This window comes from Crocodylus siamensis, chromosome 8 (assembly GCF_052110815.1).
Source record: "Crocodylus siamensis isolate JL-2025a chromosome 8, ASM5211081v1, whole genome shotgun sequence".
Taxonomy (NCBI): Eukaryota; Metazoa; Chordata; order Crocodylia; family Crocodylidae; genus Crocodylus; species Crocodylus siamensis.
Genome location: NC_143402.1, coordinates 79,654,697 through 79,672,499, shown reverse-complemented (window position 1 = coordinate 79,672,499; position 17,803 = coordinate 79,654,697). Strand labels below are relative to the sequence as shown.

Here is a 17,803-nt window from a genome sequence, read left to right as displayed (position 1 = left end):
CGCCTCCCGGCATGCCCCGCCAGTGGAAGCCCCTCATGACCCCGGAAGCGCTCATTTCTCGGCCCGGAGCGGCGTCGGCAACTACGGCTCCCAGGGGGCAGCGCGGCACCAGAAGTCCCGCCCCTTCGGGGGATGTCCCATCTATAGGAAGAGGGGGAGGGCAGGGCCAGCCAGGCGCGGGATGGAGGAGCGGGAAGAGCACGGGGCCGGGTTCAAGAAGGTGTGCGCGGGGGGCGGGGGTCTCGTCTTCTTTCCTCTCGGGTCCTCTCCCCGCCGACACCGGTGACACCCCCCTCCCCCCGCAGGAGACGGTGAACAAGCTGCTGCGCCGGCACTTCCGGGACGACAGGACGCGCGGTACCAGGGCCGGGGCGGGGGGCCGGGCTGGGGCGAGGCGGGGGGCCGGGCCGGGCCGGGCCGGGCCGGGAGCCCCCGAGCCGCTCACCGCCGCTCTCCCGCAGTGGGCGGGGAGGCGCTGGCGCTGCTGGCTGAGATGCTGAAGGTCTTCGTGCGAGGTGAGGGGGAGGCCCTACCCGGGGGGAGCGGGTGATCGGGCCGTGCCGGGCTGGGGCCAGGCCTCGGAAGCCCTCGCGCAGGCGCTGCCCCTGGCGGCTCCCGCCCGGCCCGGGCTGGCTGCCCACGACCTTCCCTGTTGTAGAGGCTGCCGTGCGAGCTGCCCGCCAGGCTCGGGCCGAGGACCTGGCCCGGGTGGATGTCGAGCACGTGGAGAAAGTGCTGCCGCAGCTGGTAGGTGGTTCCCGGCGCGGGGGTGGGGGGACATAACACCCTGCAGCTGTGGGCTGTGGCTGCACCGCAGGGAGCTGAAGCAGCTGCTGCTCTCCCCCAGCTCCTGGACTTCTAGAGGCCTCGTGGGGCGTCCAGCAGCACTGACGCCAGACCTCTGCCCCAGCGTCTCCAGCACATATCCACTACGAGGGCAGTGCTGCCATCTTCCCTTTCTCACTGAGCAGGGCAAAGAACCAGCAGCTACAAAAGAAATGCTATTTTACCAGGTCTGCTCCTGCACGCCTGGAGCAGGGCATCCTGCCACCAGCAGCAGTCCCGCCTGTACTGGCAGCTTCCTGCTTGCAGCTCAGCCAAGGCCTTTCTGCCTCCTCGTCCAATGTGAGAAACAGGTGCTGCTTCTTCAGGGGTGTGTGGAAAGAGTGAGCAGCTGGAAACCTTCCCCTAGCTGTGGGCTCCTGTCACCTCAGCAGGCTGCTGTGGTCGAGGTTTAAAGTCCAATTCCAGGCCTTTCTGCTGTCTGAGCTGTTAAGCAGGAGCTCAGCTGCAGGCTGTGCCAAGAGCAGGTACATGATCTTTATTTTATAAATAAACAGTGCCTCTCCCTGAGCCCTTCCAGCATTCCTCCGGCTGCAACATCAAAGAGTGCTTGGAACCTTTTAACCATTTGATATTCCTCTCAGAAGCTGCTTCCCCTCTGCTATAAATTTGTTCTCACAAAGAAACATCAATAAATCAAAAATAAGTCTCCCGCCCTAGTGCAGGCTCCTTGCTGCAACTAATCATCAAAAGTCAAGTTGCTTCAAAGCCTTGCTGTGCTTCCCCCACCCTCTCCTTTAAATTTTTGTAGGACGAAAGGAAAACTCTTAAAAAGGGACAGAATAACAAACAGCATGTGTGAGAATCCCACATCACGGGACAGCCCGGCCTCTCTGCCGGCAGGGGAGGGGGAAGCTGAAATAAGAGACTTGACACATGGGCAGAACCAGGCTGCCAAGCCTGGCTTTGTTGGGAAGTGGGAGGCTGGCCTGGGAGCAGCTTTCCAGCTGTGCTCTGCCCTCAGGGGTCTTCAGCAAAACAGAGGGGCCACTGAGCTCCCAGCATGGAGCACTGCTGGTGCTCCTGCCCTTTACTGGTTAATCAGAGTGCTCAGGGCACTGGCCACCCTAGGACCTTCCCGTGCAGGCGGATCCCTGGGCACAGTTGCTGGCTGCTTCTGCCCTGGCAGCAGGAAGGGCAGGGCTGGTACCCAGGCATACAATGAGCTCATCCTCATGTGGCAGACCCAGAAACGGGTGTTGGATCTTGCTGTCTCTTCCCACAGGGCATTTTCCTGCATCCTGCCCTTGTCCAGGTCTCCAGGGTCATGCATGCAACTTGCTGCTGGTAGCCCAAGACAGAACGATGCATGCCTACCAGCAATCACTCCATGAACCACTGCAATAGGGGCAGCAAGTCACTGAACCTGCTAAGAAAGCCTGTTTGGGAAATCCAGCCAAACAAAACTCCCAGCCTGTGACTGCTGCCTGTCCTCACTGCAGGTACACAGCACCCTTGCCAGGAATCGCAGGGATCCCTGCACAGCGTGAAGTCACAGCCATGCTTCCCCTGCGCAGGACAATGAATTGGCAGCAGCCCTTGCCCACGTGCCGTGAACCCAGCAGCTGGGCACTGCTTGTTACTGCTGCTGAGGCTTTTGTCTGCTTCCCAAGGGCTGTGCCAGGTGCTTGCAGTGCTCATGCCCTGACCATGGCCTGGCCCAGCAGCATCCAATTAGCATTCAAGCACAGGCTAGAGAACTACCATCTGCAAGCTGAACAGCAGCACAAGACACTGCCCATGCCCTCTAGCGGAGATAAAAGAAAGAGTCAATGGAGTAGCCAGTATCAGCCCCGTACCTCAGGCACTGCACATGCACTAGGGGCCCCAGCTGCGGGGCCTGAGCAGTCAGGTTAGCAGTGGCTGCCCTTACACTGGCTCAACTGCGTATCAGAAGGCAGACAGATATGTAAGCTACCCTGCATCTGCCTGACTTCATGGTACCCCCTCAACAGCCTGCCACACACAGCGCAGCACCTGGTAGACCAGGTGGGGCACTGCTGTGTCAAGCTGCCGTACTGATGCTGACTTGCGCAGACATGTCCCCAGGGACATGCAAAGAACAGAGACTCCCCCAGCAGCAGAAGAGTTCAGAGGAGAGCAGCAAGGCCAGCACACCTCACCAAGAGACTGGCTGGGGCCTGGCGAGCCCCCCTGGCCCTAGAGTAATCCACTGCAGCTCTGACCTTTAGCTATGCTACTCATCTGCATCTCTCTTGCTGCAGCAAGGTTCTGCAGGGGGCATTTCCCCTTCTGGTTTGGTCCGGCCCTAGGGCCAGGGGCTGCTTTCGACAGAAAGGCATTGCTGAGAGCAGCAGCCCGCAGGGCATTTGAGGCTCCACCGCCACTGGCATCCACATTCCCAGGCCGGTCATGTTTGGGTGCCTCAAGAAACTGCTCTCCCTCAGAGCCTGCATTCTGCTCCCTCCCCTCAGAGTTTCCTTTTCCCTCCTCTACCTTTCCCTCATGCCTCCCCCTCTCCTCTGATTTTCTTCAAAGCATTTCGGAGCATTTGGAAGTAATTAGACCTGAAGGGAAATGCTAGCCAGGCTGGGAGACAATGACAAGTGCCAGGAACCCTGGGTGCCCCTTCCAGCCACTTTGAAGTTCATTCAGATGGTACAAAGCTCCGTTTTGCTTTGTAGAAAAAAATGGGGGGAGAATGGGGCGTGTCAGGCCCAATGAATAGGGAGCAGGTTCCTGTGAACCAATAGAGAGAGAGCAGTGGGGAAGAAATGCACAGTATCAAAGGGGCCGACAGAAAGGCCTCCTATGGCCGCTCTGCTTTATTACATCTACAAATTGTGCAGACGCCTACGTAGTTCAGGGAACAAGCTCTGTATGGGGAAAACAGAAAGCAAATGGCAAGGCTTATTACCATACGTGGAACAACCCCGACGGCCCGGCTGGAGTCACTGAGCCATGAAAGAGGCTTCAAATACAACACAGCCGCGCAGCTATTGTGGCCCCGAACACTCATCCCCAAGACTGGCACACTCTTAACAATAGTCTGCCTCTCCTCACGGCGCATGCCCGAGGCCCAGGCTCCAAGTACAGCGCCCCTCCTTCCTGCACTCATTGCAAACTGCAGCTCCACTGCAGGACTGTGTAGGCAACAGGAGCCAAGTGAAGGGACCTGCTCTCATTAAAACAGTAATTAATGCTGTTAATTACATGTATAAAAATCAACCCCAGAGCTTGGAGCAAAGGCCAGCTCTGAATGCTTGCTGTTAACAGATACCTGTGCCTTTCATTAGCAAGACTCCAGTGACTGAAAACAGACAAGTGCAATGAACCAAGAGTTTCCCTGCAAAAGCCTCCTGAGTTGCCATGAGCAATCTAGACTGCTCCCTCCACTCCTCCTCCCCCAGCAGAGGTATCCACTGCCAGACCACACAGAACAGAGACCAGCCTGGCTCTGGGTAGCATTTTACAATGGTGGATGGAACTGGGCACTTGACTCCAGCACCCAGACCTCATTCCAGGCTGCCAGACTGTCTCAGAAGACAGCTGAGAAAAGGCTTGAATTAACACACCCAGAGAAGCAAAGGCAAGAGACAGAGAGGGACAGGGCAGGAGAAGAGAGGGTGCTTTCTTTCCCTGCTCCATTTGGATTACCTGACCCCAATTCCACTGTCAGGCTGACAGTCTCACATGGGCCTTCCTCCACTCCCAACAATGCAGAACTGGTCACAGGAAACAGCACTGCTTTATTCAGAAACAACATGGGTAGGTCCAGTCTCTCCAGATCCAACAGCCACTTCTCACCAAGACTAAAGCAGCTCCCATAGAAAGAAGCACAACACCTTCTGCTGCTTCGGTCTAGTCAAGGGGCCCAAGTCCTTCATCTCTTCCCACCTGCAGCACAAACAAGGAGCACATTATGGTACCGTCAGGGTCTTTGTTACATCTCTGTTGGGGGGGGGGGGGGGGAGGAGGAGGAGGAAGCTGCTTCTCCAGGCCCTGCTAGGTGCAGACACTCCCCAGTGAGGTGATCTCTGAGCTGGACTCTGCACCCACTGGGTCCCAGGTCCAAGCTGCACTCTGGCAGAGATGACCACTGGCCTATGGGCAGACGCAGGGCAGCCACTCCCACTTGGCCTCTCATGGCCATGCATGGGGAACCTCTCAGCCACCTACACTGCACACATGAACCCCCACCCCCCTGGGAAAGGACACTCCCCTGGCACTAGGATGCTTCCAGCACGTGGCTTCTGCAGAATCCCATGTGCACAGGACCACGCAGAAGTTGTGGTTCTGTTTCTTGTCACATAATGGCAAAGCCTCATGACTGAATGCTGATGACCTCATGAGCACACCCTAAGTCAGGAGCTGCTTCTGGAGAGAAATCCTGCCTGAGCCCCAGGTGTGAGCTACTGCTCCAAGACCAAGGACTAGGATAGGGATTTTTTTTAACAAAAGTCACCTGAGCAGCTACTACTGAAAACAGCCTTACAAGATATGAATGGCAAGTATCTTAAGCACAGTACCTGCACTCCCAGGAAAAGATGATGTTTTCCACCAGCCAGTGCCAGCAAAGAAAAGGGACCTAGAGGAGCTCGAGACAGAGGCCCTCTCATCATAGCTGAACAGCCCCAAAGCATGCCAGGCCAGGCTGAGCTCATGCAACATGGAAGCTAGATTCTGGCAGGATGCCTTGGAGCACAGGCTCAGGAGAGCAGAGCTGCACGTGTCCAGATGCTTTCCCCAGCATGGGATGCATTTCAAGTGCCCATGAGCAATTCCAGCTGCCTCGTGTGCCCTGTCACTGGTGAACCAGTCTCAGGACGTGCCGAGCTGGGCCCATCAGGGCCTGCCCCTGGGGAGGCTCTGCAGAAGAAAAGCTGCCCCTATAAATCAGACAATAAATACCTGGCAGCTTCAACCACTTTGGCACTTTCCCAGGGGCCCTTCTCACTGGCTGTGGGGCTACAGAGGCTTCTGCTGGCTCTGGATGCTCTGTAGCCCCTCTCTCATTCGCAGTCTCCTCCAGCCCGGCTGGTAGGGGAGAAGCTGCTACTGAAGCTGATGGCGCAGAAGGAACAAGAGATTTGGACAGACATCTGAGAGGAGAATGGAGTGAGCAGTGCTTAGACAGGGCTTTCAAACTGGTCCCTTCCCATGTGCTCCCAGCCTACAGCTCCTCAGGCCCAGGCCCCCCTCAACAGAAAAAGGCATGTAGCCATCCTGTCAGGCTGCATGAGCCTGAGCGCAGGTAAGAGTGCCTGAGGGTTCATCCCTCCCCAACACAGGGTTAATTCCACCCTTCCTCCCCCAAAGACCCCTTCCCTGGGACCTCCCTCACAGTCCCCACCTACCTGGCTACTAACAAGTCAGCTGCAGAAGGGGATACAGCAGATTCGAGCAGGTCTGGTCTCAAGAAATAGTCTGTAAAACAAAACCCCACACGATCCATACATACACCCCCTGCCAGAGGATGGCAACAGTCGCCAACATGCAGACACTTGTCCTCAGAGTGGCTCCAAACCAGCTAATGTCCCCAGTGCACTTCAGGGAGTCCCTGCCCTCTTCCAGGATTATAACCAATGTTGCTGGCCACTTGGTGACGGTCTCCAAACCAAAGCATGGCTGTTTCTTTGCCACCTCTACCCCAACCCCAGCCCCAGCACCCTGAACTTGGCAGCACTTTGTTCAATGAGGCCCAGCACCTCAGGCTCTCCATTCTGGCACACCAGGAGCATTGCTGTGCACCAGACCTGCTCCTCCTGCCTCACTCATTCCCACAGGAAGCCAGCCAGGCTTGGATCTTCCAGTGCAGATCGGCATCATCTGTCCAGCTTTCTTTTAAAGTGACGAGATTCACAAGCTTCTTTTTGGAGACTATCAAGCTAGGTTCTTTCAGCGTTCCTATCTCCATAGCACTCACTGCCAATGTCAGAGCCTGAGCAGCTTGTAGGAAAGGCTCGTGGTTTATGCTCACACACATGTGTTAATGCACTTCTATTAACTGACAAGTAACCTGGGTGACAGAAGGAGACCAGGGGACATGGGGGAGTTTGGGGTGGGCAATGACAAATCCTTGGCTCAGCTCACTGGAGTTACACGATTTACCTGGATGCACAACAGCCTAAGGGGAGAAGGGATCACTCACCTCTGCGCTCCTCAGATCCAAAGTGAACAAGAGCAGCTGGGAAGAGGTTTGCCTGCAGCAAAGGGAAAGATTAGGAGTGTCACCAGAGCCACCGCTGCCCTGGTCACGTGTTTAGAGATCACATCTCCAGCTCACACTGACTCGACCGTCTGCCATGACCACTACCCCCTTGTCAGAGCCCTTGTCCTGTAGGTCTGGCCTGCTTGCCCTGCTCCTAGATGTCTGACCTTGCACTAGGCTGTACTGGAACATATCTTGGTTGAATAGGCCCCAGTCACTGCAGGACTGCTGAGCACACAGCTACATTTGCCTCTCTCCAGCCTTTGTCTCAGCAGCTATTTTATATTAGCTTCCAAAACCCTGGTAAAAGGATAATGACTAATGTTTGACCCAAAGCCAATCCGTGCAGCACCCTGACTCAGTAAGGACTCCCCACAGTGGCTACTTGGTGCAGTCTGCCAGCCAGGTCTTACCCACATGGTACATGATTTGTGGATATTGTGTAATGAGCACATCATGCAGCACAAGTCAAATGAGATCTGCGACACATCAACTGTTGTCTTTATCAGCCCCCACAGAGCATCATTACTGTAGAAAGGCAGGTGCTGCCACACAACAGCTGGCCATGGAGCGGGAGGGACAGGGCCTGGCTGCTATCCTCCCCACCTCTGTCCTGAAGCCTCAAGTCACATGTACCACAGGAGATAAAGGGAGCCAGGAAGGGCTTGAAGAGTTATTCAAGCCAAACAGATCCAGCAGTATTTGGAAACTTGATCCTATGGAAGCTCTTAACACAGGGCACACACTATAACAGCGGGGCACAAGGCAGAAATCCAGGGAATGGCAACAGATTCTGAAGGGCAAGCAGCTAAAGGCACAAAAACAGGAGCAGAAAGCTCTGTGATAAACATCAGATGTCAAAACTGCCTCATGAGCTGCTGGCCCCCCAGATCCCAGCTGTGAGAAGGAGCACAGAAGGAAGATGGGGACGTTGGGCAAGGAACTAAATGCCTCCTTCACATCAGTCTTCACTACCAAGCACATGGAAGCAGCATCTACCCTGTACCTGATCTCTTCTGCCAGTCCCTGGAGAACTGGTGATAGAATCCAGTGGCAAATGCCAACTGCCAAATCCAGTTGTTGCCAGCCCTGAGGGGACCTCCCAGAGCTCTGGAACAGCTATCAGAAATACTGACTGTATCATTAAACCCAGCTCCTGCTGCCAGGTTGTGCTTCAATTCTGAACAGGCTCTGAAGGTGATCTGCACAATTACAGGGAGAAGAGCTTGACCAGGAATTCTTGGGTCAGCTCACAGAGGTGGCGAAGGCTAAGGATGTGGTAGTCATGGGGGACCTGAACGTCCCGGACTTCTGCTGGGAAGAACAGTCAGCCAGGTCTGACCGCTCACATCGGTTCTTGGCCAGAGTGCAGGACCTCCATCGAACCCAGGACGTGCACAGCCCCACCAGGGGGGACGCCTTGTTGGATCTGGTGCTGGCCACGGGTGACGACCTGGTGCGGGGGCTGCGGGGGCTCGACCACCTGGGCAACAGCGATCATCGCCTGCTGGGATTCACCATCTAGCGCAAGGTGGCAAAGGCACGCAGTAAGGCAGTGGCCCTAGATTTTAGGAGGGCAGACTTCAACGAGCTAAGGAGGATAGTTGGAGAAGCGCTGAGGTCCCGGAGGGGAGGGGAGCCAGGTGTCCAAGGAGAGTGGTTGCTCCTTAAGGAGACAATCCTCCAAGCCCAAAGGGAGGTAATCCCAACGAGGATCAAAGGGAGCAGGAGAGCACACAAGCCTCCGTGGCTCACCAAAAGCATCCGGGAATGTCTCCTTGCTAAAAAGGAGGCTTACACCCAATGGAAAGAAGGGCTCATCACCAGGGAGGACTATTCTGTAGTTGCTCGGGGATGTAGGGGGGCAGTTAGGAAGGCCAAGGTGGAGATGGAACTGGGACTAGCTTCCCAGATTAAGGACAATAAGAAGTCCTTTTTTAAATTCGTAGGGGGTAAAAAGAAGGTCCCGGGTAATGTGGGGCCCTTGCAGGACGCGTTGGGAAACTTGGTCGTCACACCAGACGACAAAGCTAACATGTTTAACGATTTCTTTGCCTCCGTCTTCCTAAGTAGGGACCAGAACAGCCACCTCCCTGCTGGGCCCCCCTCGGGCCCCGGGGGAGGCACACCTGGGCACGGGTTAGTGAGGATTTACTTAGGGAGCTTCTGGAGGGGTTGGACGTGTTCAAGTCAGCCGGCCCGGATGATCTCCACCCTAGAGTTCTAAAAGAACTGGCCGAGGTCATTGCAAGTCCCCTGGCACGGCTTTACGAGCACTCGTGGTGCTCTGGTGAGGTACCGGAGGACTGGAAGAGGGCCAACGTGGTCCCCATCTTCAAAAAAGGCAGGAAGGAGGACCCGGGAAACTATAGGCCGGTTAGTCTTACCTCGATCCTAGGCAAGCTGTTCGAGAAAATTATGCTGGCACACATCCAGGAGGGGCCAACAGGGGACTGCATGCTTAGGGGCAACCAACACGGGTTCATCAGTGGCAGGTCCTGTCAGACCAGCCTGGTGGCCTTTTACGATCAGATCAGCAGATCGTTAGACGCAGGGGTAGCAGTGGACATCGTCTCTCTGGACTTTCGGAAGGCTTTCGACACTGTCTCTCACCCCGTTCTCATTAAGAAACTGGGGGGCTGTGGTGTAGACACCCACACAGTCAAATGGGTCGCCAACTGGCTGGAGGGCCGCACCCAGAGGGTGGTGGTGGATGGGTCCTTCTCAACCTGGAAGGACGCGGGCAGTGGGGTCCCCCAGGGCTCGGTCCTCGGGCTCGCACTGTTCAACATCTTCATCAGTGATTTGGACGAGGGGGTAAAAAGCACCCTGTTCAAATTTGCTGATGACACTAAGATGTGGGGGGATGTGAGCACACTAGAAGGTAGCATCAGGCTTCAATCAGACCTAGACAGGTTACAAGGGTGGGCGGATGTGAATAGGATGGGATTCAACACAGACAAGTGCAAGGTGCTGCACCTGGGGAGGAACAACCGGTACCATACCTACAGGCTGGGGAACTCCCCTCTTGTCAGCACGGAGGTGGAAAAGGATCTGGGGGTCATCACTGACTCCAAGATGAACATGGGCCGGCAGTGTGGGGACGCGGTCAGGAAGGCCAACCGCACCTTGTCCTGGATCCACAGATGCATCTCTAGCAGGTCCAGCGGGGTGATCCTCCCCCTCGATGCGGCACTGGTCAGGCCGCAGCTGGAGTACTGCGTCCAGTTCTGGGCACCGCATTTCAAGAGGGATGTGGACAACATGGAGAGGGTCCAGAGGAGGCCACTCGCATGGTCAGGGGACAGCAGGGCAGGCCCTATGAGGAGAGGCTACAGGACCTGAACCTGTTCAACCTCCACAAGAGAAGGCTGAGGGGGGGATCTTGTGGCCTGTTATAAACTAGTCAGGGGGGCTCAGCAGGCATTGGGGGAGTCACTGTTCCCCCGAGCACTGCCAGGAGGGACCAGGAATAACGGTCACAAGCTGGCAGAGGGTAGGTTTAGGTTAGATATCAGGAGGCGACTTCACGGTCAGGGCAACTAGGGTCTGGAACCAACTTCCAAGAGAGGTGGTCCTGGCTCCTACCCTGGGGGTGTTTAAGAGGAGGTTAGATGAACATCTTGCTGGGGTCGTTTGACCCCAGTACTCTTTCCTGCCATGGCAGGGGGTCGGACTAGATGATCTGCTCAGGTCCCTTCCGACCCTAGAAACTATGAAACTATGAAACAGACCCCTCCATATCTGGCAAACTGGTCAGAAGGACCATTAAAAAAACAAACAGAAAACAGCTGGAAGACCATGTGATCTTGTCCAAATGATACAGATTCTGCAAAGGAAGTAACGTCCCACTAGCAACTGGAATTCTCCGAACACGTTGATGCACCGGGACCCAAAGGAGAACTCGCTGACAATTCACAGCTTCCTACATACTACTGCCTGTCCTTGCAGCAGCAGTGCCTTTGGGCCCCTGCTTTACCTGGAGCAAGCCAGGGCATTCTTCATGTTTGTGGGCAACATGCCTGGCAGCTGTGCAAGAGGCTGCCCTGCAAGGTTTTTAAGGAGAGGTTAGACAGACACCATATGGGGCTACAGACAGACGATGCTGCCTTGGGCAGGCGGTGGACTCGATGTGACCCGAGGGCCGCCTGCCCTTGAACAAAGTCCATTACGAAGGCTGATAGAAATACTGCTGGGGCGCAGGACATTATCACAGTGTGAGAGGCAAAACACTGTTCCAGATGAAAGCTGACTGGAGACGGGACGCGAGGAGCAGCACTGAACGCTCAGCACTAAGGGGTTAACAGCAGGGCCTCGCGGTTCTGTTCTGGGACTAGAGAGTCTAGGATTTTACTCATGATGGGGACAGGGGCTGAGCAGCTCAGGCTCTTGTAGCTGCCTCCTGTGGGGTTTCCTGAGCCTCCCCAGAGCCTCTGCTGCCATCCCTGGAGACAGGATACCAGACCGCGTGGGTCCTGTGCGCATGCAGCCCTCAGCACAGGAGGCCCTATCCTGATCAGGCCCACGAGTAGTTCCCAGCGCCCACATTACACCCAAAACATTAACTGGAGGGAACAAGTCACCACCACGCATCCACAACATCAAGAGAATGAGAGGTCACAGCTGCCCGCGCTGATCCAGAGAGCAGGTGGCACCCAGGACGGATGGAGAGACTCCCATCCCTTGGCAGTGCCAAGCCTCCCTTCCTGCCTCGCAGCCAGGAACTTGCACACCCTGGAGCTGACATCCTAGCAGCAGGACCTGTTATTTATTAGGCCTTTTAGCATTTCCTTCCCCAATCAGCAGGGCCTAAGGTTGCCTGCTCCCGTCACAAAGGCGGCTCTCCGTAAACTTTTTAATTAAAAAGTACCAGACATGGTTAAGAAACCCCAGAGAAAACTCTTGTGAGAGCTTTGATGTTTCCGCTGCATTTGTCTGAAGGGATCCCACTATTTAGGAAATGGGTAGCTTAGAAAAGAGCCCCTTGCCCCCCACAAGCCCCTTTACACATAACATCCTTTTCATGCCAGCTGCGAGTTGGAAAATGAGGTTTTTGTAGCGTGTTAGTGTTGGAATTTTTTAATAACCTCCCCTGTCTCTTTTTCCCCTCCCGCCCAATTATCGTGGTGAATAATTAACATTCTGAAGGAGATAACTAAGCACAGCATCTCAGAGCTCAAAGCCCTTTTAGTTCAAAGCCCTGCCCTTTTCTCTTCGTTTCCCCTGTTGCTGCCACTAAAACTTCCTTGTCAATCAAGCTCTGGGCACACACATCAAAGCTTCATGTGGGAATGGCCCCAAGGGGTCAGAGAAAATTCATGGCAGGGCCTGCGAGTGAGGCACAAAGAGAGAGAGAGGGAGAAACGCAGAGCCAGAGAGAGACAGACGCACTCAACCACACACACAGACAGAGCGCGCCCCTATACAAACCTCTACCCAATTTACTCACAAGTTGACAAATAACCCCAGCTCTAGATTTCAGGCTCCACCTCCCCAACCACTTCCCACCACTGGCAAAACATCAGTCCCAAACCCTCTTAATTGGAAGAGACTCAAAGGAAGCAGACGGCAGTTCACAAGGGTATAGAGTGTACCCTCCTCCCCGTGGCTTATTTCCCTCCACCCCACTCCTCCCTAGCACTCAGCCCTGGCAGATTCCTCTCTCTCAAACTGGTGCCCAATCCACCCCCTTCCCCTTTGGTCCACACACAGCATTAGCTCTTCACATGATCCTATGCCGACAGCACTGGTGCGGTTCTTAGGCACTGGCCCATCTCCACAGCCAGGGCACAGCCAGCTGGCGGGACTCCTCATGCATGTACAAGCATCTAAATCAACAACACAAAAAAGTCTCAAGGGAGACAGTGGTACCCACCATACCCTGTGGGCAGCGGCAGGATCCCAAGCCACAGCAGGGCTCGGCAAAAACATGGGGGGGTCTTTCAGTTGGAGGTGGGACTAGGTGACATCTTGAGATGCTTTCCAGCCCCACTTCTTTGTGATACAGTATCTACCTGAGCAGTGGTTTGCACCTGAGCAGTGGTTTGCAACCTTTTCTCATTTGCAGACCCCTAAAAAATTTTGAATGCCAGTGCAGACCCCTTTCAACAGTAAATGCAGGTATCTACATACTTTTGATTGATCATAGTCATCTTCTACAAACCCCATAGACATGCAGACCACAGGCTGCAAACCACTGATCTAGAGCTTATAGCCGTGGAGGCCTGGAGCTTCTCCGCACGGCCTGCAGAACGCTTCAGGAGAGGCGGTGGCCGCGCTGGAGTCCCACAGCTATGGGCACAACGTTCCTGAAATACTTGTATTCCTGGGGCCACTGCCATACTCTGGTTGAAAAGCCACAGCGGTCATCTCCAGGGCCTGAGTCACTGCCCCAGAAGCGGATTCCACAGCACCCACATGCCTGGCTCCACTTCCCTTCCTGAGACAAGGCATTAAAAGACCAGGTATTCTCCAGACCTGAGGGGACCACACTCTCCTATAATTTCTGCATCATATTCATCCCCAAAGGATCACAAGGAAGAAGCACGCTCTGTCATAAAACCAGGAGCCATTTGAAACAGGATTTCGGAAACCATTAGTCAGTCAGTCAGGAGCAAGGCCTTACTACGGGATGAGTCATCCGCTGCTTGCCATGCTCACGCATTGCTCTCCAGCAGCCACATCTCCCTGCTTTGATTTCCATCCAGCAGCGCGGAGCCATTCAGACCAAGGAATGGATGCTCTCAGCCCACAGACCAATCCTGTCACAAATTCCTCACATAGGCCAGATCTCCAGGATGCAGATGCAGCCGCCTTTGTGTTGCAAAAACACATACGGGCCCAGCCTGAATGGGACCCACTCCATGAAGTGTTACACATTACACACACACAGACCTATGGGCCACCCTGCATTAGGTCCTGCACACAGGAACACAAGGGGCCGCCACTTTGTGAAGCAATCCACACACATGGTAAGAATCAACGTACGACACAAACAGAAGCAACAGGCCAATGTAAGAAAGAGCATGAGGCAAGCTCATTGAGGAGGGACTGAGATAGAGAAGGATGAAGTGATTTGCCCGAGAATGCACTGAACAACTGTGGCAGAGCCAGAGCCCCAGCCTTCCCCTCTAGATCAACCGGGGACTGTCCAGTCCAGACAAACCTGCAAGTCCTTAGCTCATATCCACAAGCCTGTGCTCTCAACCAGGCCACTGGGGCAGGCTGCAGCTTCATAGCCACACAAAGGGCAGGCAAATACAGGCTCCTTAAGCCTGTCGCTACTGTGAGAGCAGGCAACGGCTGACAGGAGCCCAGCCAGAGGAAGCTCTGTGGCTGGCACTGACAAGGACTGGCTCTGACTGGCAGCTCAGTAAATCAGGTGTGTGAGCTCTCCTCTTGCACCACAGCAGATGCCATTTTCCCAAAACTCTGGAGTTCATCTGTATTTCGAGAAGACTCGGCAAATTCCTTCCTATCAACAGAAATTCGGTACATGGGTATCTCAATGGCTCATGCAAGAAATCATGGCCATGCCCATCACTGCCCCCTTCAACCAAGCTAGCTCTAGAAGCCCATTCCCCAAGCTTTCGAAAGGCCTCGAGAGACAAGGCTTCGTTGATTCCTTAAAGCCATTCACCAAGCTTTCCCCTTGGACAGCTCTCCTTTGGGGCCGCCTGTCCAAAGACTTGCCCCACAGACCACAACCACGGGGCTTGCGACTGCATAACTGTGATGTGAAGTTCTGCTGGACAGGCTTAAAGCGAAGCCTTCAGACACCACAGTGGTGAGCGTGGTTTAGAGCAGCACCCTGGGGGCTGAGGGCAGACTGGGTCTGCAGGGTCTTGCCCACTGCGGCATAAACACCAGACCAGAAAGTGATGCATCCCAGCGAGGCCAGCAGCAAGAATCCACAAGGCACGTAGTTCTGCCCCGCTCTTTATGGCACGTTTCAGTGGCTTGCACAAGTGCCCTCTGCCCAGTGCAGCCCTTCCCCATCCCAGGCCTCCGACATCCACAGCACCCTGAAACAACGCCGCAGAAACATGCACGTTCTCCTTACTGACTGGACAGAGCTCTGGGATCAGGCGGGGATTGCGGTCTAAAGGGAACGCGCAGCTGCCAGCACGGGAAGCATTCTTTCCGTTACATGATCTGAAATGATTAGAGTGCCACAGGTCTGCTGTTAGTTTGATGTTAAAAGATTAGTGAAAAAAATGAGCACTTCAAAGGGACACACACAAGGATGCAGAAACCCAAGCTACCAGCACACAGTGCTACGCAGCATGCCCCCACCCCCAAACACACAGAACTGCACTTGGAAAATCATTCGGGAAGCCAACGGATCAAAAGCTTTTCTGACAAGACTGCAAAGAGCATCTCCAGAGCAGAAATACACACTAGCATCATGGTCAAAGGGACACCACCCCCATGGCTCTTGTTTAATACCTGAGAACAAAGAACCCCAACCCAGAGCCCACAGCCACAGAAGGAGACAGCCTCTGAGATGCATACTGGGAGATCCTGGTCCAGGTTACAGAATGCCCCGAGGACTGTCTAACTTTAAGATAAGGTTTGCAAGGGCCCTCTTGAGACCCAGTGGAAAGCGCATGCAGTGGCCCCTAGGCTGGGACTGGGAAGGCTCAGCCGCTGAAAATTAACAGGCCAGGAGAGCAAGTCTGTGGCAGAGTTTCAAGTTGGAGAAAGCCTGCAGCACTGTCCACCGTGCCCACTTCTCTGGTCTCTCCCAGCGATTGCCCACAATCCGTGGATGGCACAGGCAGGTGGCAAGCTTCCTGCAGGTGGTGATGAACCACATTCAGCAGGACAAACACTGGGCAAGATTCCTCCCCAAACACCTCTACTGAGAGCATCCAGAACAGACAAGGCACAGACTGAGACCTCACACAGTGCAGGTGCATGCTTGGCCCCAGGCTGTGTGAAGACGGATGGACTCCAGTGTCCTCTGCTATTCCTCTTTCACTCACTGTTGTTCCACCTCCCCTGACCTGCCACTGGGCTGACCTTGGAGGGGCAGGGTTTTTTCTGGACTTTGTTCAGACTCTTTCCACTGGCACTGCCTGAGGACATGGGGAGTGTTGCTGAAGAACAGCGTGGCCAAGCAAGGAGCTCCAAAGACTTCCAACAACGGACCAGACCAGAAGGCCCAGGAGAAATGAACACCTCCTCTGGACAGCCACCCCTGTGCAGAGTCCAAGAGCCTTTCCCAACAAGCCAAAGAGTCTAAGACTGAATTGGAGATAAAACAACTAAGCAGGTATGTGGAAGCATGTTCGCTCCACCAGCTGCTCTGAAGATGGGACGACAGCCTTCTGCCCCCTCGGCTTTCCCAGCATCTGGAGCTCTCACTCTCTGCTCGCCGTTTCCCAGCACTGAGTTCAGAGATCAATGCTCTGGTCAGTGCTAAGGTCCCAACTGGAGCCATTCCAGCGCATGATCCTGGGAGAAGGAGGGAGGGGGAGAAGGGAAACAGCATCTCTGTGAAGTTCAGCTGACCCAGGGAAGCATAAACAAGCAGCTGGAGCTGTAGGGACCCCTTGGCTGAGCACTGCAGCAGGGAAGCCTGCAGTTGATCAGTTCTGCTCTCCAGAACGCTATAAAATCATTTGAGGGACACGGGGATAATGCAGCCAGCAAAAACAGCAATAACAAATATCAAAGCAATGCCTTGAAGTCTTAATGGGCTCCAAAAACTCCATGCTGCTGCCAATCTGTGTGCTCACCATACTGTAAATACACACACATTTTGGGACACTTGCTTCAGAGGCGGTTCTTTTAGCCTGGGCTTCTTGGCAAACAAGCTGGCAACATTTACTTTGCTGGTTTTTGATTCCTCAGTTTAAAGGTTCCCCTCTCACTGAAGCCATCAAACCTACAGGCTGCTGGAGCCATGGTTCCACCAAGCAGGAGGCACAGAGGCAAGGAGCTTCAGCAAGAGTTTACTTCACTGCCCAGCGACCCCCTGCTTGATGCTGGATCCACAGCAGAGCGTGGCAAGAGGCAAGCAGCCAAGAGCTGGGAAGGCTGGGGCCAAGGCCTAACTGCAGCACACTCCCAGCTCCCCAGGTGATCTCAGACAAGGTCCCTCTGGGAAGAACGGGGCTGCAAGCATTAGCATGGTACCAGCTGCAAGGGGCTCAGACGTGGTGGGCAGGCAGGCTGACAGCAGCATCTGCCCAATGCACACAAGCACATTCACACGCATACATGCAATCCCACGGGTGACAGGCAGAGTCACTGCAGGCCCCCCAAAACTCTACACGCCAATCTCACAACTGATCGCAAGGAGCCCAGGGCCACGAAGCAGGGTCCTGCGTCCTTGCCCAGGGCCCTGCGTCTGCCTCCCCTCTGCACCAGTGCATCCCGGAGGAGCCAAATCAAAAGGAAACTGGGGGCCCAGTGGAAGCTGAGGACTGGCTGCCCCTCCTTCCCAGCAGCACTGCTGCTCCTACAGTCTGCCAGCAGCGCTCCGCTAGGGCAAGGCCACATGCTTTAGGGTCTTTAGACAGACCAAGGATCCATTCTAGTGCAGACATTGTTTGCACCTGGGGCAGCGAGTGTCACCCAGTCCCTGCTGGTGAATGTACTGTGTGCAGAGGACTGTTCACGCCCACTACTGGCTGCATGGCCACCAGACCTGGAAGAAGGAATGGGGCACATGGAAAAAAGGCAGTGATGCTCTTGGTGCAGCATCTCATGGTAGAGCACCCAAGCCAAGGGTGCATCTTCGCCAGTGCTAAAGCAAGAGACACATGGCAGCTCACTGCA

The 17,803-nt window shown here is 54.8% G+C and overlaps 2 protein-coding genes across 3 annotated transcripts in view; one reads left to right on the top strand and one right to left on the bottom strand.

The window, feature by feature from the left end:
* Window positions 1–77: 77 nt before the first annotated feature.
* CENPX (centromere protein X) lies at window positions 78–1,495 on the top strand. The gene is made up of 5 exons (XM_090059537.1): window positions 78–220; window positions 306–357; window positions 462–515; window positions 659–747; window positions 848–1,495. Exons 1-5 carry the CDS (start codon window positions 182–184, stop codon window positions 860–862), a joined length of 249 nt encoding a protein of 82 aa, XP_089915663.1. The 5' UTR covers window positions 78–181; the 3' UTR covers window positions 863–1,495.
* Window positions 1,496–3,599: 2,104 nt separating this feature from the next.
* ASPSCR1 (ASPSCR1 tether for SLC2A4, UBX domain containing) overlaps window positions 3,600–17,803 on the bottom strand; it is a 56,105-nt gene continuing 41,901 nt past the window's right edge. Inside the window, exons 13-16 of one of the 2 annotated variants that reach the window (XR_016443770.1) lie at window positions 6,956–7,007; window positions 6,162–6,231; window positions 5,716–5,868; window positions 3,600–4,701 (exon numbers count right to left, since the gene is read on the bottom strand). Coding sequence is in view for 1 of the 2 variants with exons in the window: in XM_090059502.1 (XP_089915628.1) it covers window positions 4,688–4,701; window positions 5,716–5,906; window positions 6,162–6,231; window positions 6,956–7,007 (327 nt within the window). In the remaining variant the exon portion in view is untranslated. Of the gene's footprint in view, window positions 4,702–5,715; window positions 5,907–6,161; window positions 6,232–6,955; window positions 7,008–17,803 lie in introns of both variants that reach the window. The other variant, XM_090059502.1, reaches the window with a different exon arrangement.

Excerpts from the sequence above, each read along its gene's own strand:
- CENPX (XM_090059537.1), top strand. The coding sequence starts at position 182 with ATGGAGGAGCGGGAAGAGCACGGGGCCGGGTTCAAGAAG. Across the intron at positions 358-461 it reads CCGGGACGACAGGACGCGCG|TGGGCGGGGAGGCGCTGGCG; the intron begins GTACCAGGGCCG and ends GCTCTCCCGCAG. Across the intron at positions 516-658 it reads GCTGAAGGTCTTCGTGCGAG|AGGCTGCCGTGCGAGCTGCC; the intron begins GTGAGGGGGAGG and ends TCCCTGTTGTAG.